The sequence below is a fragment of the Eleutherodactylus coqui genome, chromosome 7 (genome assembly GCF_035609145.1).
Source record: "Eleutherodactylus coqui strain aEleCoq1 chromosome 7, aEleCoq1.hap1, whole genome shotgun sequence".
NCBI lineage: Eukaryota > Metazoa > Chordata > Amphibia > Anura > Eleutherodactylidae > Eleutherodactylus > Eleutherodactylus coqui.
In genome coordinates, this window is record NC_089843.1 from 81061062 (window position 1) to 81080820 (window position 19759).

Consider the following 19759-nt stretch of genomic DNA (forward strand, 5'->3'; position numbering starts at 1 on the left):
CCACTGTTTGAGCACAAGCGCAAGTACGCCGCCACGCACCCGCACGCTCAAGCGTTAAACGTGCACATTGCCAAATTGATCAGCCTGGAGATGCTGCCGTATAGGCTTGTGGAAACGGAGGCTTTCAAAAGCATGATGGCGGCGGCGGCCCCGCGCTACTCGGTTCCCAGTTGCCACTACTTTTCCTGATGTGCCGTCCCAGCCCTGCACGACCACGTCTCCCGCAACATTGTACGCGCCCTCACCAACGCGGTTACTGCCAAGGTCCACTTAACAACAGACATGTGGACAAACACAGGCGGGCAGGGCCACTATATCTCCCTGGCGGCACATTGGGTGAATTTAGTGGAGGCTGGGACCGAGTCAGAGCCTGGGACCACTCACGTCCTACCCACCCCCAGAATTGCGGGCCCCAGCTCGGTGCTGGTATCTGCGGCGGTGTATGCTTCCTCCACTAAACCACCCTCCTCCTCCTCCTCCAACGCAACCTCTGTCTCGCAATCAAGATGTGTCAGCAGCAGCAGCACGTCGCCAGCAGTCGGTGTCGCGCGGCGTGGCAGCACAGCGGTGGGCAAGCGTCAGCAGGCCGTGCTGAAACTACTCAGCTTAGGAGAGAAGAGGCACACTGCCCACGAACTGCTGCAGGGTCTGACAGAGCAGACCGACCACTGGCTTTCGCCGCTGAGCCTCCAACCGGGCATGGTCGTGTGTGACAACGGCCGTAACCTGGTGGCGGCTCTGCAGCTCGGCAGCCTCACGCACGTGCCATGCCTGGCCCATGTCTTTAATTTGGTGGTTCAGCGCTTTCTGAAAAGCTACCCACACTTGTCATACCTGCTCGGAAAGGTGCGCCGGGTCAGCGCACATTTCCGCAACTCTAAGACGGACGCTGCCACCCTGCGGACCCTGCAACATCGGTTTAATCTGCCAGTGCACCGACTGCTGTGCGACGTGCCCACATGGTGGAACTCTACGCTCCACGTGTTGGCCAGACTCTATGAGCAGCGTAGAGCTATAGTGGAATACCAACTCCAACATGGGCGGCGTAGTGGGAGTCAGCCTCCTCAATTCTTTACAGAAGAGTGGGCCTGGTTGGCAGCCATCTGCCAGGTCCTTGGAAACTTTGAGGAGTCTACCCAGATGGTGAGCAGGGATGCTGCAATCATTAGCATCACCATTCCTCTGCTATGCCTCTTGAGAAGTTCCCTGCAAAGCATAAAGGCAGACGCTTTGCACTCGGAAACGGAGGCGGGGGAAGACAGTATGTCGCTGGATAGTCAGAGCACCCTCATGTCTATATCTCAGCGCGTTCAGGAGGAGGAGGAGGAGGGGGAGGAGCATGAGGAGGAGGGGGAAGAGACAGCTTGGCCCACTGCTGAGGGTACCCATGCTGCTTGCCTGTCATCCTTTCAGCGTGTATGGTCGGAGGAGGAGGAGGAGGATCCTGAAAGTGATCTTCCTAGTGAGGACAGCCATGTGTTGCGTACAGGTACCCTGGTACACATGGCTGACTTCATGTTAGGATGCCTTTCTCGTGACCCTCGTGTTACACGCATTCTGGCCACTACGGATTACTGGGTGTACACACTGCTCGACCCACGGTATAAGGAGAACCTTTCCACTCTCATACCCGAAGAGAAAAGGGGTTCGAGAGTGATGCTATACCACAGGACCCTGGCGGACAAACTGATGGTAACATTCCCATCCGACAGCGCTAGTGGCAGAAGGCGCAGTTCCGAGGGCCAGGTAGCAGGGGAGGCGCAGAGATCAGGCAGCATGTACAGCGCAGGCAGGGAAACATTCTCCAAGGCCTTTGCCAGCTTTATGGCTCCCCAGCAAGACACTGTCACTGCTCCCCAGTCAAGGCTGAGTTGGCGGGAGCACTGTAAAAGAATGGTGAGGGAGTACGTAGCCGATTGCACGACCGTCCTCGGTGACGCCTCTGCCCCCTACAACTACTGGGTGTTGAAGCTGGACACGTGGCCTGAACTCGCGCTGTATGCCCTGGAGGTGCTTGCTTGTCCTGCGGCTAGCGTCTTGTCAGAGAGGGTGTTTAGTGCGGCTGGGGGAATCATCACGGATAAGCGTACCCGCCTGTCAACCGACAGTGCCGACAGGCTTACACTCATCAAGATGAACAAAGCCTGGATTTCCCCAGACTTCTGTTCTCCACCAGCGGACAGCAGCGATACCTAAGCAATACGTAGGCTGCACCCGCGGATGGAAGCATCGTTCTCTATCACCATCAAAAACGGGGACATTTTTGCTTCATCAATCTGTGTATAATATTCCTCCTCCTCCTGCTCCTCCTCCTGAAACCTGACGTAATCACGCCGAACGGGCAATTTTTCTTAGGCCCACAAGGCTCAGTCATATAATTTTTCTAAACAATTTTTATACGTTTCAATGCTCATTAAAGCGTTGAAACTTTCACCTCAACCAATTTTTATTTTTACTGGGCTGCCTCCAGGCCTAGTTACAAATTAAGCCACATTAACCAAAGCGATTAATGGGTTTCACCTGCCCTCTTGGTTGGGCATGGGCAATTTTTCTGAGGTACATTAGTACTGTTGGTACACCAATTTTTTGGGGCCCTCGCCTACAGTGTAATCCAATAAATTTTTTGCCCACCTGCATTACAGCTGACGTTACATCAGCTGTGTTGGGCACTGCAATGGGATATATTTATGTACCGCCAGTGGGTTCCAGGGAGCCACCCATGCTGTCGGTCCACACGGAGTTGTAACTACATGTGTCCACTTCTAAAGAACCCCAGTCTGACTGGGGCATGCAGTGTGGGCCGAAGCCCACCTGCATTAAACATGACATTACCTCAGCTGTGATGGGCAATGCTATGGGATATATTTATGTGCCGCCGGTGGCTTCCTGGCACCCACCCATGCTGTCGGTCCACAGGGACTTCACAATAGGGAGTTGTACCTGCCTGTGTCTATGAATTAAAAAGCCCGGTCAGGCTGGGGCATGCAGTGTGGGCCGTAGCCCACCTGCATTTAATCTGACGTTAGCTCTGCTGTCTATTGCACTGCAATGGGATACATTTATGTACAGCCGGTGGGTTCCATGGAGCCACCCATGCTGTGGATGCACACTGAATTCCCATTGCGGAGTTGGGGATTCCCAGTTGTACCTGCCTGTGACTATTTATAAAAAACCGCGGTCTGACTGGGGCATGCAGACACCTTGATAGAATGAATAGTGTGTGGCACATAGGTTCCCCATTCCTATGCCCACATGTGCAGCTCCTGATGGCGGTGGCACAGGATTATATTTCTCATTGCTTCTGTACAGCATTGTGGGCTATCGCCCCGCCCCTTTTAAAGAGGGTCGCTGCCTAGCCGTGCCAACCCTCTGCAGTGTGTGCCTGCGGTTCCTCCTCATGGCAGACGCACTTATAAATAGACATGAGTGTGGCGTGGCATGAGAGCAGCTGAAGGCTGCGCAGGGACAGTTTGGTGTGCGCTGGGACACTGGGTCGTGCAGGGGGGGGGGGTTGGGCAGCATGTAGCCAAGGAGAAGTGGCAGCGGAGTGTCATGCAGGCAGTGATTGTGCTTTGTTGGAGGTAGTGTGGTGCTTAGCTAAGGTATGCATTGCTAATGAGGGCTTTTCAGAAGTAAAAATTGTTGGGAGGGGGGGGGCCACTCTTGCCACTATTGTGGCTTAATAGTGGGACCTGGGAACTTGAGATACAGCTCAACATGTAGCCCCTCGCCTGCCCTATCCGTTGCTGTGTCGTTCCCATCACTTTCTTGAATTGCCCAGATTTTCACACATGAAAACCTTAGCGAGCATCGGCGATATACAAAAATGCTCGGGTCGCCCATTGACTTCAATGGGGTTCGTTATTCGAAATGAACCCTCGAGCATCGCGAAATTTTTGTCCCGAGTAACGAGCACCCGAGCATTTTGGTGCTCGCTCATCTCTAGACACCATACTACTCATTGCCATAAGAACACTATAAGGGGCAAATGAGTCCAAGGCAAAGTTTTCATTCATCCATCCTTGGTCCTGGAGTAACAGTCACTTTGCAAATAATATCAGGGCTAAATAGATGATTATTAACTGCTACTGTTTCCCAGGCGTTAATCATGGCGCCTAATCTACTATTGAAAGGGTTATCCAGCGCTGAAAAAAGGCTTCATAGCAGATCACCGGGGTGAAAAAAGAGAGAAAACCATACTCTTCTTAGCGGAACTCCTGCTGACCCCATTTCACCGATGCCAGGTTCCCCACTGCTCTCCTTCCGGCTGCAGTGATACCATCTACTGCGGTTACTCACAGCCATCTACTGCGGTTACTCACAGCCTCATTTTGGCCGATGATAAGCTGCATAATCACATGTTCCTTTGATGGGGCGTCATCTGTGTAGTAAGTGAAAAGAACAGGTAGAAATGGTGCATATTAACATTGTATGTTACCATCTAGTTCAGCCTGTTTCCCCCCCCCCGGGCCCCCTTGTTGATCCAGAGGAAGACAAAAAAAACCAATGAGGCAGAAGCCAATTATCCCATTCGGGTGAAAAATTCCTTCCTGACTCCATAATGGCAGTCAGAATAATCCCTGGATCAACCTATGATAGTTCCTGCCTGACTGTAAGACCCAGATCAACAACCTGCTGGTTATTTAATGTCTATTTCCTGTAATATCATTGCGCTCTACTAAGACATCTAGTTCCCTCTTAAACTCCTCTATGGATTTTGCCATCACCACATCCTCAGGCAGAGAGTTCCAGAGTCTCACTGCTCTTACAGTAAAGAACCTCCTTCTATGTTGGTGATGAAACCTGCTTTCTTCTAGATGTAGCCCTCTTGTTACCGTTGCAGTCCTGGGTATAAACAGATCTTGGGAGAGATCCTTGTATTGTCCCCTCATGTATTTATACATAGTTATTTGGTCGCCCCTTAACCTTTTTGTTCCAGGGTGAATAATCCCAATTCTGATAGCCTCTCTGGGTATTCCAGTCCCGTCATTCCATGTATTAGTTTAGTTGCCCTTCTTTGAACCCCCTCAAGCACTGTGACATCTTTCCTGAGCACCGGTGACCAGAACTGTACACAGTATTCCATGTGAGGCCTGACAAGTGCCTTATATAGTGGGAGGATAATGTTCCCGTCCCTCGCCCCTATACCTCTTTTAACGCACCCAGTTATTTTACAGGCTTGGGTAGAGTTGAATCTTCCAACCAGACTCTTTCATCTACAAAAGTGTAAAAAGTGTAGCGTCCAATTGGATTCTTCATCACAAAATGTCAGTGTGCGTTTACACAAAAACTCATAATTTTCTAGTAGGGAGCAGGAAAATATAAATTCCTGTATATTCCCAATAATGAGTATTTTTTTTTTTTCTCCGTAGTGACCCGGTACCATGAAAACGTTGTATATAGGTCTAGTGGATCTGATCGCTATGAACATGTAGCGCTTATATTCTAGCATTTCCTAGAAACCGAGATGGAACATAGTTTACAAAATAAACATATGGCAGAGAGCGGGCAACATGCCACAGACTAAATCAGTTTGACATTAGTGAAAACTGTAAAGCCCAGGCTGCAAGTGGAAGAAAGTAGAAAACATCCTTTTTGAAGTATAGAGAATCCTTTCTTTTTAGAGTAGGCTTCATGCACTTCAGGTTAATGCCGCTCTTAATCATTCGCCCGCCGCTGCCCGCTTTACTCTAAATGCTGTTTGCCTGTAGACCTTTTTAAATAGATGCGCCATAAATCTTAAGAGGAGCAGAACCGAAGCCGAGGGCAGCCGCTGGCGTATGGATCAGCGAGCTGTAAGGCGTGGGTGACTGACACGTACATACTACTGCTATATACGCATTACAAACTTGCTGCTTGCTTCACTGATTACTCCTTTTTTAGCACTTGCCTTTCTTAGAATTTTTACATTTCGAAGTCAATGCAAAGTGGAAATGGCGGCAAATTTATTTATTTATTTTAATGCTAACAGAATTCCTAAAACACATTGTAGATGGCTTGCGCGGTTCTCGGACAGGAGGACAGGTGATAGATATATATTTTTTCATACTTGCTACAAATATTGCAGCTCTCCAGAGTCCAAAAAAAAAATCAATTTTCGGTTCTTTAACTTTGCACAGCTGAGTTGTGTTTTTTTTGTTTTTTTTTTCTGTTAGGGGGTAACAAAACAGCCTTCTAGTGTAAGAACCCCATCTAAAAGCACTTCATATCTCAGCTTCCTGTGAAGGCGACATCATCGATGATCGATCTGATGGTGACTGCAATCGCACCTGAATTCTTCAGTTTGGGCAGTTGTACTTTTCTATAGTTTAGCGTTTTGCCCCTCCTGGTCCGGACCGGTGACTTCTGTAATCGTACTGATCATCTGGAGAATCTCAGTAATCATGCGCACACGGCACTAGCACATGGCAACGCATTCGTTTAAATTAGCTTGAATGATATACTTGATATTCCGGATATTTGATCACTTGGTACCCATGCAGTTCTATTCCTTCCAAATAAAGGGTGTATTTACATGGGCGATCTTACAGCGCGTTTCATGCGTTTGTGATATGGATAGAGCTCTCGCGGGAAAAGAACCCATTATTTTCAGTAGGTTTATACAATTAAGCGTTTTTGTTTTTTTTTTGTTTGTTTTTTTTCCCTCAGACCGAGAATCTAAGATTGAAAATGTCCTATTTTTGTGTGCGCATCTTCTTCAAGAATTGCCCGTTATTTTCTAAAAGAGTGTGAAAAAACCGTATCCCACTCTTGCATGCCATGTGACCTGCATGCAATTGCGATGTGTTTTTTACCATTTCAAGTTTTGTAACACTATGCAGTTATTTTTTTTTAACATGCATGGAAAAATGCATTTAGGAATAATGCGAATTGTGCATTAACGCAAAAGGCATTGCAATCCTAAAAAAAATAGTTTGCTGTAGGTCAAATTTTCACTGACCTACATCTCACTCGCCCAAGTAAGTGCAGCTTAAGGAAATTATACTTTAAAAATTGATACATTAGTTTCTTGTCTTTTGGGTATAATATTGGCAGTTTACTTTTTTATTTTTCCCAAAAAAATATTCATTATTAATAATAATAATTCCTTTAGACAACACTGGATGGGTATTTGGTGAGTTATGTGTATTCTACTGTTCATATGGTGTATTGTGTGTATATTATATATGACTGGAGAAAGAGGGAAAAAAATCATTAAATATCTATATATATATAATATATATATATATATATATATATATATATATATATATATATATATAATTTCTTTTTTCCCTACTACACATATTTAATATTATTTTTGAGACTGATGTCATAAATAGTAATTTGAAGTGGTTTTTGCTAATTTTAAATGAACAGAAGAAAAACTTTTGATTTTCTTTGTTTTTTTGGAAAATGTAAAGTAATAATTAAAGATTGCAACGTGTCAAAAAATCCCATTTTGTATCCATTTTGTATTGTGTAATAATGTGAAATAAGTTAATCAAACAGTATCCTATTATTACTATTCTCCTCTTTTTTATGGTCCCCAATCGTTTGTGAAAAAGTTCCTGAGGATATAGTATAAGCACCGCATCTAAATTCTTCATCATTATTACTGATTTAGTGTTTTTGTCATCCTTTTTGCTCACCTAAGGTTTGTGCTGAATTGATGATGCGAGGAGGGCCACCCAAGTAGTCATTGATTTATTTCTTGAAGTTTTATCTATCTAATTCATATTTTAGAACATCTCAATCTGTACAAGTTGTTTTTTTTTCATCCCCTCCCCATCCTCCCTTCCTTCCCAACCCTGAGTGTACCAGGAGCACAGGAGGGTCCTACAACGCTTTACAGAAGACATGTCGCCGATGCTGAAGGCGTTAATTGTGCAGCAATGTTTAACCCAAATCACATAAATATTTTTGGAGACCATTACAGTGCAAATACCGGCCTATTCTGGAATGCTTGTAAGCCAGCGGACTGTGTAGTCTAGATGCATTCACTGTGCACATTTTATAGCCTCATACGGTGGACCACTGAATCAGGGACTGCAGAAAGAGATTTGTTCGCTTCACAGACCAAATACCTCCAGGAAGTTTGTGGGCATACGCCAGCAGAAAGGTCTCCACTGTGCAGGAGATATTTTAAGCCCTTCGTGCTAGAAGTGGGCAGGCGCGTGTTTTCACTTACATTTTGGCCATGCAGCACTTAAATTTTAGGTTAACCAAAGAACCTAGCATAATTTTACGAGTTTACTGACTGAATTTCAGGGTGGCTTTATACAAATAATCAAATGTACCCTGTCCACAATCACAACTTCAGTGTATTTTCTCTTATGGGCCATTCAGAAGGCTATTTTTGCGATGTTGCTGGAACGGTTTCAGTTGACTAGAACAGCCTAATTCCACTCTTCATGTCCAGAATATGTAAGCACTGGGGATTTACATGTGTCAAAGGCTTGTTATGTCTGTATGATATGCATTTGGATATATGGACAGATGTAGCAGGGATGAATTTGGCATTATGTTGGTGCACATTGATTTCGCTCTATAAGGCTTCATGCAGACAGTTCTGATTCACTCTGTATGTTGCATTTTTTTTTTTTCTAAAACCATAATAAGGAATGGATCCTAAAAGCAGAAAATGTATCGTGGAAACCTTTATTCTTCCTTATTTTACAATAGAGAGGGCAATAGGGGGCTAGCTAACTGCATTGGCCATCCAAAACCACATTTGAAATCAATGGAGACATTTAAAGATTCTCTTTTCATGAGGTTGTCACATAAAAACAACCCCTATCCGTATGCCCTCTGCTACATCTGAGCCAGACACTGAATACCTCTTTATGATCGGACGCAATAGTTGTCCTAAAAAGGGTAATATACACACAACATATAAAGCGGTGAACAAACAGTCAGAATAATGAAACAAAAAATGGGGAAAGGGAAATGTCACCCTAACATACTAATAAGAGGAATTCCTACCTAAAAGTAGGGCAGTTGCCCTGACAAGGGCGGCTCCTTGTCTAAACTTGCCTATCCCTAAGAGTTAATAATGGGGGCAACAATTTGACAGATGTTAAATACAAGTATCAGATGTAATCATAACAGCAATGTGACAGATGTATAGAAACAGTAAAAATAAACACCGCAGACTTATCTGAGAGTATGGAGACCCCAATGGATGTTATCCCGAGCAGAACTCCACTAGACAGATGAATAACCAGTCAAGTGGAAGGACCGGAACAAATGCCCCATCATATTGGCCGATTGGCTGGCAAGGGAACACTTCCCTACTTACTAATGAACCCACATTCAAACAGAGGAAGTGTATGGGTCAGCGCCCGACACTGAAATGAATTGAGCACATGTACCTGGATTACATGGGCTGTGGCTAACGCCACCCGTTACTCGATACCAAACTGCAGCTGGCATGCTGCAACACCCTTCTGGCATTAAAAACCCCCCCAATTTTTAGGGGCTAGCAATGTTTTTTAAAATAAAGAAATAAGCCATATTCGCCTCCTTCGGGTCTAACCCCTCTTTCCTCCTTGGTCCCTGCTTCTCTGATCCCATATGAAGCTCCCGCAGTCGTGGACTGTTCTTTCTGCACAATTCTACTCAGCCAATCACAAGTGTCAGCAGTCCCATGCAATTTGTTACAGAATCACCGCTGAAGACTGTAATTGGCTGAACAATCATTTGCAAATTGCATGGGACCTCTGGAGGTTCTTCCAGGTTCAGAGCGGTGTCGCCCAGGGCTCCTGCATTGGACTGGGGGATTCACTGAAGGCGGTATGACTTAGTTCTTTACAGTTTCTGGCACCTAAAAAATGTTTTTCACCAGTACCGGAAAACCCCTTCTAAGAATTCTGGACATCACAGGGGCCGTCCCCCACTCAGGGTCTTCCTCTATGCTTCAGAATGAAAAGCCACTAAGTAACATCGCTCCCACCCCTGTGGGCACTGCCTAGAAGGATATTTTCAGCTCGCCTAACTTTCCAGACCCAATCTACACATCTTAATGGTGAGAGGAAATGCTATGCTGGTAAGGTCATTCGTCAGTCCACATCACTAGAAAACAAATCCACTGCCCGTTGTTGAAAAAACAAAATTACTGAAGTTTAGGCCATAATTTTAAAACCAAGATCTACAAAGCAAATCCATGGAAACAGCTTATGTGTTTCGAACCCTACACACGGGCTCTTAGTCATAGAACAGCTCTTAGTAAGAATGTGGTTTAAATGATGGAATAAGCCTAAATTATTTTATTTTTTCTACAGTAGGTGGGGTGTTTCTTCTGTAGTGAAGTTGACATTACTAATATATGCATTACACGGCCTGACTTATATTAATGGCCACCATATAATGCTGCTTTTTCCTGCAGAGGCCAATGCAGATGCGGTTTCCAGCATTAAAGGGGTTGTCCCGAGGCAGCAAGTGGGTCTATACACTTCTGCATGGCCATAATAATGCACTTTGTAATGTACATTGTGCATTAATTATGAGCCATACAGAAGTTATAAAAAGTTTTATACTTACCTGCTCCGTTGCTGGCGTCCTCGTCTCCATGGTGCCGACTAATTTTCGCCCTCCGATGGCCAAATTAGCCGCGCTTGCGCAGTCCGGGTCTTCTCCTCTTCTCTATGGGGCTCCGTGTAGCTCCGTGTAGCTCCGCCCCGTCACGTGCCGATTCCAGCCAATCAGGAGGCTGGAATCGGCAATGGACCGCACAGAAGCCCTGCGGTCCATGAAGACAGAGGATCCCGGCGGCCATCTTCAGCAGGTGAGTATGAAGACGCCGGACCGCCGGAATTCAGGTAAGCGCTGTGCGGGTGGTTTTTTTAACCCCTGCATCGGGGTTGTCTCGCGCCGAACGGGGGGGGGGGGGGGGGTTTAAAAAAAAAAAAAACCCGTTTCGGCGCGGGACAACCCCTTTAACTATTGATCATTGGTGGATTAACCCTTTCCAATCTACTGTCTGACGTCTTCCTACATTCTCATTGAAGCTTGTACAGCACTAATGTCAGAAGACGTCCGACAGGGTATTCTTACCGTCTATTGCCAGCCACTCTGCTATCGGAGCCTCTCTGGCGCACACACGCTGAATTTAGCCAGCAGATGGCACTGTAGTATAACAGCAAAAAGAGAGAGCCTTTTAGGAAACCCTAAATCCAAAATTGGATCGGAAAGGGCTGAAGAAGCCAAGTCTATTTAAAAAGTTGTAAAAGGTCTTTTTATTTTTTAATGAAAAGCCTTTGAGCCCAGCACAACAGGGTTTGTTTTTTTTTTTTGCCATAGGAGAACCATGGCAGTTATTTGCATGATCAGTGGGGCTCTGCTACTTGGACCAAAGCCAGTCAGCTGTTCATCAGGTTGGTGCACTGAGCTGATTTATGCATTAAGCAGACCGCTCCGTTCTTACTGCAGTGGTCAGGCTTAATGTTGTAGGGTGTGTCCCATTGAAATGAATGGTAAGGTAATTTACAATACCAAGCCTGGCCACTGCAGTAGGAATGGAGGTGTCTGCTTCCTGCAGAAATCCGCTCAATGCTTGAGTGCATCACCCCGACGAACAGCTGATCAGTGGAGGTCCCCGTTGATCTGCTATTGATGACCTATTATGAGAATAGAACATCAACAGTTCACAACAGGTCGACCATTTTAATGATTGCGTATTATATTTTTTGACATGTTGAACAGAGTTTTAGAATCTAATTTACTGTATTTTGGGACCCTCTATCTTTGGGACCCATTCTTAAAATCAGTGGTGATCCCTGCAGTCGGATCCCCACCTTCAGATCGTAATTCGCTGCCCTTTGGATGGGGGATAACTTTGTTGGTAGACCACCCCTTTTGATTTCTGAAAAAGTAGTAAGTCGTTAACTTTCTATATAGACATTAAAGTGAACGTCTTTTACAATTTAACTTTTTTTTCTTCTAGGGAATTTAAATGTTACCCTTCAAGTGTGGGACATCGGAGGACAAACGATAGGAGGCAAAATGCTGGACAAATATATTTATGGGACACAGGTATTTCTGGGACATTATGCTGCAGTTATTACAGTCCAACAAGGCATGCGCAGACTGTAATCACGGTGACGAACGTAGCACCACTTTGGGGTTCGTTCACACCCGCGTTTGCTATTTCGATTTGAATTCTATCCGGCTGTTCCCTTTTTGGAGCAGAAAAACTGTATTCAAATCAAAATAAATGTTTCGGTCTTTTAACCCAATTGATTTAATAGGTTTTCAAAAAAAAACTGTGCTACTTGTTCCATTTAAAAAGCAGAACCGCAGCAGAACGAAATCAAGCAGAAAGCATTATAGTGTGTGTTTTCATTTTTAACACACTGAAATCCATGGGGAAAAAACTGGTACATTTATTTCCACTTGAATTCTTTTTTTTTTTTTTTGCATATCGCCAGATGGAATTGAAACAAAAATGGCAAACGCAGGTGTGAATGAGTCCTAACTAGAGATGAGCGAGTATGGCCTTACCGAGTACCTGCCCGCTCAGGAGCAAAGATTCGGCTACCGGCGGCGGGTGGGGAGCTGCGGGGAGGAACGGAGGGGAGATCTCTCTCTTGCTCCCCCCCCCCCCCCCCCCCCCTGCTGACTGGCGCAACTCACCTGTCACCCACGCCAGCAGCCGAACCTTCTCTGCCGAGCGGGGAGATGCTCGCTAAGGACAATGCTCGCTCAACTCTAGTCCTAACCCGTTATCCATCTTTACTTATTCACCATCTGTCCGTTCTCTCTGTTGCCTGTTTCTCTTCTGATCTTGTATTTTCCCTTTTGCCCTCTTCTTTTTTTTTTTTTCTCTTTCTCACTTCTTCCCGTCTCATTTTTTTTTCCTTTAAAATGTTTTTGGTGGGATAACAGGACAGATGATAAATGTATGATTACTGGGGGCCCGGCCATCAGGACCCTTGAGAATCACAGGAACTACATACCCCGAGTGCCCCAGTGAATTGAGCAGCAGCGTGTGCATGAACAAGCGCTCTTCTCCCTTCTATGGAGCTGACCTACATAACCGAGCGCTGCTCTTGACTATCTTCATAGACTGTGTATGGAGCGGTGGTATTGCATACGCAGGTATATAGGTGGGATGGGGGTGTCAGAGTTAAAAAAAAACAAACAAAAAAAAACGGCTTGACATGCAATAAAATAACAGGAGAAACTGTACTTATCTCTGTTCTCCTACTGGGAAACAATAGAGCTGCTCCAGTGAAGATCTTGCTGTTGGCATAGACCGGAAGTTAGGGGACTCTTGCAGCCAATCAGAGTCCACAACAAAACTTCGTGTTCTCCTGGTGTCAGGGCTTGTGTCCTGGGCGCCATTATGCCATGGGTTTGGCATGAGATACTGCGGCCTCTGATTGGCTGCAGCGGTCACCTGATTTCCTCTCTGTACTAACTGCATTTTCACCGGGCTGATCTGCTGTTTCCCAGGTAAAGAAGAGAGGTAAGTACGGTCTTTTCTCCTTCCTCGTTTTTTTTTTCTTATTTTTTCTCATTCTTCTCTTTAGGTTGTTTATTTTTATTTTGCTGTTTTACTTTTTCTTTGTTTTCTATCCTTTTTACTTTTCTGCTGTTTTTCTAGCTTTTTTCCCCTTTGTTTCATTTCTCATTGTGTATAGAGTCCACTTCTCTCTACACCATTTCCCTCTTGACGTCTCGTACTTCTTCTCCGTAGCATCGGCTCTTCGTACACGATGTAGAACTATGCATAGCTCATTCTTTTCTACTTCAAGATAAAGCTTTCATAAAATGTCATGTATATCCACTATTAAGAGATTGCCCAATAAACTCACTTTAACGACGCCCGCATTAATATAACCACTCACTCTCCTCCACTTAACTTTAGTTTTATAACAACATACTCACAAAAGAGATATTAATTGCACATTAGTCTTTTATTCTTTCTAGACTAGTTTTGGGGAGAATGCTTGTAAAATGCCTTACAGAGGAAAAGAAGCATAAAATGCACTAGCCAGGATGTTGCATGCCTGAGCGCTTTCGCTTTATTGCAAATCCAATGTATGTCGCTAAGTAAGACTCCCATTTTAAGGAGCAATAAGGTTTAATATTAATATAATTTGGATTTATGTAGAGATGTAGTAAAGCTGTCTTGACCTGGCTTTCCAGTTCAGCACTGCAAACGGCCTTGTTTGTAGATCCCCAGCTGTTACGGAGAGACGGCTTCTCATTTCCAGGCATTGTGGCTTGGGTCAGATGTGAAAATCACAGTAATTAGTGGAGGATTTTTTGGGAAATCAACACCACAGGTACAATTTTCAGAGCACATGTCCCCTGGAGAGAGAAAGTGGGAGAAAAATAAGTGAAATAAGTAAAAGAGGAAATTAACAATGATCCTACACCCTCAGTGTAATCATAAACCACTAGGATGCTGTGGAAATAGTGGAGCAGAGCTGTAAAAGAATGACTCTACAGATACACATTAAATGCTGGATTAATCAGTTTAAACCAGCATTTCCATTTTATTTAATTTTTTTCAATTCAATTAGTTATTTTGCCCTTTTTTTAAATTATTTTAAAATCTGGCAAATCTTGTATTGATGTAGAGTTTATGTAGCCAGGCATTAAATGTAAAGTTCATTTAATCTGGCTGCAAAAGTTCTAGAAATCCTAGCTGCCTTTCACTTGTGGGCTGAAGACAACAGCAAGATGATCTGAGTGAATAGAGAGAACCTGTTATGAGTTTTTGCGTTTTTTTTGTGTTTTTTTAATTGCTATTTTTTAATTAAATCTTAGTTTAAAACTTCCCTGGGGCAGTCATATTAAATTGTAAGGTCCCTTATACATGGGGTGGTACTCAGGCTGCAATACCAACCTGGGCCACTGCATAATGTATGGAGCTGTCTGCTTTCGATAGCAAAGCAACTAGAAGTGAGGCAAGCCCTTTAAAGAGGTGTTCTCATCTCAGCAGCTGTTTTATAGTGTATATAGGAGAGGGATGGGTTGACTCCTGCCCACTCAGGATCCCATCCTCTATGAACCAGAGTGCATCTCACTCTGATGGACCTGGATTGTCCAGGTATTACATCAATAGCCATAAATTTTTTATTTGACTGGTCGTCCATGGAAGACTCCTTTTCCCGTGTACTAGCTGCTACAAGAGAAGTCAACAGTTGTCAGCAATTTCTCCCAGAAAACAAGCTGTTTGCCAGCAGTCTTGTGAACTCAAGTGATTCACTTATTTTCATGGCAAACTCTCATATTAAGGGGTTTTCTGATATGCGACAACCCTTTTTAACGGACCTAATAATTTAATTGCACATCACTAGGTTACACCAGCACTTTATGAACAGCGATGGTCCAACTTCCTACCAACATTGAGAATGAAGGTGCTGCCGCACTGATTAGGTGCTGCGTCTCCTTGACTGTTTTCGTGACACTCTTAGCCTGTGGCTGTGCAGGGAAGTGCAGCATGGCCGTATGCCCTTGAATGGATCCATGTTGCATTGCTCTGTACAGCTGATGGTCGGTGGACTGCTGTTTAGGGAAAGTACTGAAGGGGACATGGCACTAAATCAGTTGGACGCCTCAGGATCATTGGGGACCCAAAGGATGGACCCTTATGAAGCAAATCATTCTAGCCATATGCCATCGCATTATAAGATTGGAGTAACCCTTTAAGAATTGATTGTGATCATTGATACCTATCAATAGAATTTTCGTTCATTTCAGAAGTTACTGCTAAGATGGGTTACCCGTTTGCCATCTGTGCCAAAGGTCTGAAGGTGGGCATGCACATAAGATGAGTCAGTCAACTCTTGTTCTTCCAACGGCAAACATGCATTCTCAAGGTACCTTTACACAGGGAAAGTATTGCCTGAATAATCGCTACCAACAGCGATCTTGGGCAATAGTCATCCGTGTACACAAAACTAACGACATGGCACTCATCAATAAATTGCTCATTTGTTGGAGTCGCTTGGTTTTTAGCTTACCTAAACCTTCATTCATCTTTTGAGTGGAAGAAATATATGTGGAAGTAGGACAGCGCTTCAGAGGTATAAGCAACTCCAACAATGAGTAATAACAAGTAAAAAGTGAGGGACTTACCTGGTGTGAACAGCTGGGCCCAGGGATGGGGCCAGCCATCACACCTCCAGTCCCCATAGGCCAAAAATAGAAGGAGCACTCTGAAGACCTGTAGCATCCACAAATGGGAGAATGTCTAGGAGAATCTGAGCTCCAAAGAATGGTTCGTGTGGAGCAAAGAAAAAGTATAGAATAAGTACGACTGCTGCACTCAGGTCTGTCTTGTGCATAGAAATCAAATGTATCATCCCCCAAAAAATGACTTTGACTTAAAGGAGAGGTCTGGTAGAGACATGGCCCCATTCCCTGATAAGCTGCTGCCAGACAATTTTTGTATTCACTTATTTTCTGGAAGAACCAAAGTAGATTATTAGATCCCACCAACATATTCAATGAGTATGAGAAGATTTGAGATCCGCTGTATATTGGGATTTTAAATGTTGTTAGTGTCTTATTTACGCCTCGTACATCTTGGCAACTTCTTCCTGATGGCTTTTGTGACAAATCGGAGAGCTTTTTATTTTTCATAAATCTATGCTGAATGCTATTGGCCTCACATCTGCTCTGTGTTACCGAAATGATTGCCATAAACATTGGATAAAATGTAAATTAATTGAACTGCCAAAATGTTGGCCAAGCTGTTGGAAGAATGTAATTGTTTTACTAACTTTTCCCGGCAAACCCTATTTACATCTTTGAATGAGACCATTCATTTTGACTATTAGGGGAATTAATTACTTTCTAAATGAACTTGTATGTCATGCTATTCATTCATTTTAAATCATGCATTCTATATGGCTTGACCCTTCCACTGTGGGATGTTAGACTGAAGTGTAATTATGACTCATACCTAAATCTTTCTAGTATGGTCTGGAGAGAATGACTATTTCAATGTTTTAAACCAGCCAAGAAAGGTTCATTTTTTTTTTTATGGACTACTGTAAGAAATAAACTTTTTAATTTCCCATTAGATTAAAGGGGTATTCCATGCTAATACTATTGATAACTTATGCTCAGAGTGGGTCATCAATAGTTGACCAGCTGGGGTCCACCACTCAGGACCCTGGCCGATCAACTGCTTGGACACCTGCTGTCAGCGCCACAACAGTGTACATACAGAGTGGGAGCAGATTGCTTTGACCCCCTGTATAGTAGCAAGCGCTGATAATTGCTGGTGCAGCTCTTATTAAAATTAATGGGATCTGTGCATGCAATTGCCAGTGCCACCTACTATATAGGGTTTGTAGTAATCTGGTTCTGCTCTGTACACTGTATTGTGGCGCTGACAGTGAGCATCCGAACAGCTGATCGCCAGGGATCCCAAGCGGCAGAACGGTCAAGTATTGATGACCTCACCTGAGCATAGGTCATCAATAGAAATTGCATGGAAAACGCCATTAACTATTAAATGTTAGATAATTTGTCACCAACTTACCCAGTCATTAAAAAAATGTTCCTAAAAATCCAGTTCAAACCTTATATTTTGTGTTTCTAACAATTGATAGAGACGCATCTCATATCCCAAATGTATTAGCAGTGCTTCTAATACCGTAAACCAAAGAGATGCGTAACAGAAAAGATTAATTAGAAAATAAATGTGGGAGGATGAGGAAGAGTGGGGGAAGTCACATTTACCTGGGACTGTCCAGCCCTCTGATGTGTATAGGGGTGTTTTGACACCTATTACCCATCAGGCATGTTGAAATCCTACACATTTGTTCGTTCCCCCACACCCATATTTCCATCTTATGTGTGTTATCAATATCTAGAGTGGAATAAGCTGCTACCAGACAACTCTGGCAATGGCTTATCTCCTATTAAAAACAAAGAATAGAGCTTGTTGAATTTCACCAAGCCCTACCCTTCCACCCACTTCCGAAACATGTGCCGTTGGGGGGAGTTGCACCCCACATGAATCGAGACTCATCAGACTATAGACTCCTCACCATTATGGTTCTCTGGGACTCTAGACATGGCATGTCACTAGGTGAGCGGGACGTATCCAGCAGCAAACCTGACTCTACTAGGCATTCTGTATCTGTCTCTGTGAAGACCTCTGAGAAGCTACTTCTCTCCTTTAGTGTTTTGGCAGTCATCCTGTAACACACACACACTGTATTATGTGATGGGGTGTAATTCTCTGTTTAGTTCCATATTATTTTTTTCTTTCTGTTAGAAAATTTTCTTTGACCATTTGCCGGTAGCTGTCATCCTACTTCTCTACATGAGGTTTTGGTCATCGACATAGTCATGTTATTATGTTCTCATTTTACATTTTCACTAATAAACAATAGCCTTTAAACATCTATGTAATTGCATCATATCTTCTAAAATCTTGATTACAAATGTGGCCACCTTTACCTGGACTTTCCGTTTTCTCCTAATGCAACAAAGATAGTCAGGTGTCATACAGTCAACAACATATATACAAAAAGGAAAAAAGTCCAGCACCCATTAGATAGCAGGATAAAAGCCTATTGTGCAATGCAAATGCTTACGTGTTTCGAGCCATGTAAAGGCTCTTGTTTACAGTGTCAACAACTGCTGGTATGTGGTTCTAAGCACATAAACATTTGTACTGCATTATGGACTTTCATCATGCTCTCTAATGGAATAATAAAGAAGAATTAATTTTACTCTCGGAAGTGTTGGAGTTTTCCTTTTTTCACATGCGCTCTTAAGCGGTTTACCAGTAGCTTTCTGTTGGTCTTCCTACATTCTAAGGCTGAGTCAATAGCAACCCAAGGTAAACTCCTATATTTCTCCATTAAACAAAAAAAAATATATAATTTTTTTTTAACATGGTGGCATCTGTCAAATGTATACATTTTTTTTGTTTTTCTATCTCTCCACGCCACACATCTAAGGGTATCTCGAGTTAAAGGAGGTCACATCTGTACGTCTCGGATCCCCCCAAATCTTGGTGGATTCTGTTGTTACTCAGCAGTTGTCTTATCTGTGTTGAAACAATTATCTTCTACTAAGCATGTCTTTGTTACGGCTTGTGCCACCTATAGATAACCTTAGTTAATCCTGTTAATGCTTGCCGAATATTAATGTTTGTCATAGGATATAAACATTCTTGGCATAGATATTACCTACAGTGACTCTAGTTTAATGTAATATCTGTAGCCTTATAGTTGCAGAATGAATGAATTGTACATGAATTAGTTATTCTAGTTGTCAGTAGTGTATAGGGAAGCAATCTATACCGTGGGCTAAGATGTCTAATGCTGAACTAAATCTCTTTTCAGGGAGTTCTCTTGGTGTATGACATCACCAACTATCAGAGTTTTGAGAATCTAGAAGATTGGTTTTCTATGGTAAAGAAAGTAAACGAAGAATCAGAAACACAACCTTTTGTAGCGCTTGTAGGCAATAAAAGTAAGTGTGACTTGAATTTAACGTTATTGGCTTATGTCATATGTTTGTATATGTGCCTTTTCCTTCATGAAGAAACAAGTAACTCCATAGGTGGCCAAGTTTTTCTTTTTTTTTTATTAATTGCAACCCATAAGATCATGAAACTTAAAAGGAGTTTTTTGAGATTTTCACTTGTTGGCCTATCCTTAAAGGGAAGCTGTCCCTTGAACATACAGCCCAATCTGTAGGGAGTATGTTAAAAAGCAAGAAGAGCTGAGCAGTTTGATATAAATGGTTTTGTGTGGGAAAAGAATCAATATAACTTGTCACTTATTTATCTAAATCT

The 19759-nt window shown here is 43.5% G+C and overlaps 1 protein-coding gene across 2 annotated transcripts in view; it reads left to right on the forward strand.

Moving 5' to 3' along the window:
- The window catches only part of RAB28 (RAB28, member RAS oncogene family), a 110324-nt gene that overhangs the window by 23609 nt on the left and 66956 nt on the right, over positions 1-19759 (forward strand). For both annotated transcript variants that reach the window (XM_066573272.1, XM_066573273.1), the window contains exons 3-4: positions 11924-12012; positions 19305-19434. In XM_066573272.1, coding sequence (XP_066429369.1) covers positions 11924-12012; positions 19305-19434 — 219 coding nt within the window. The remainder of the gene's footprint in view (positions 1-11923; positions 12013-19304; positions 19435-19759) is intronic.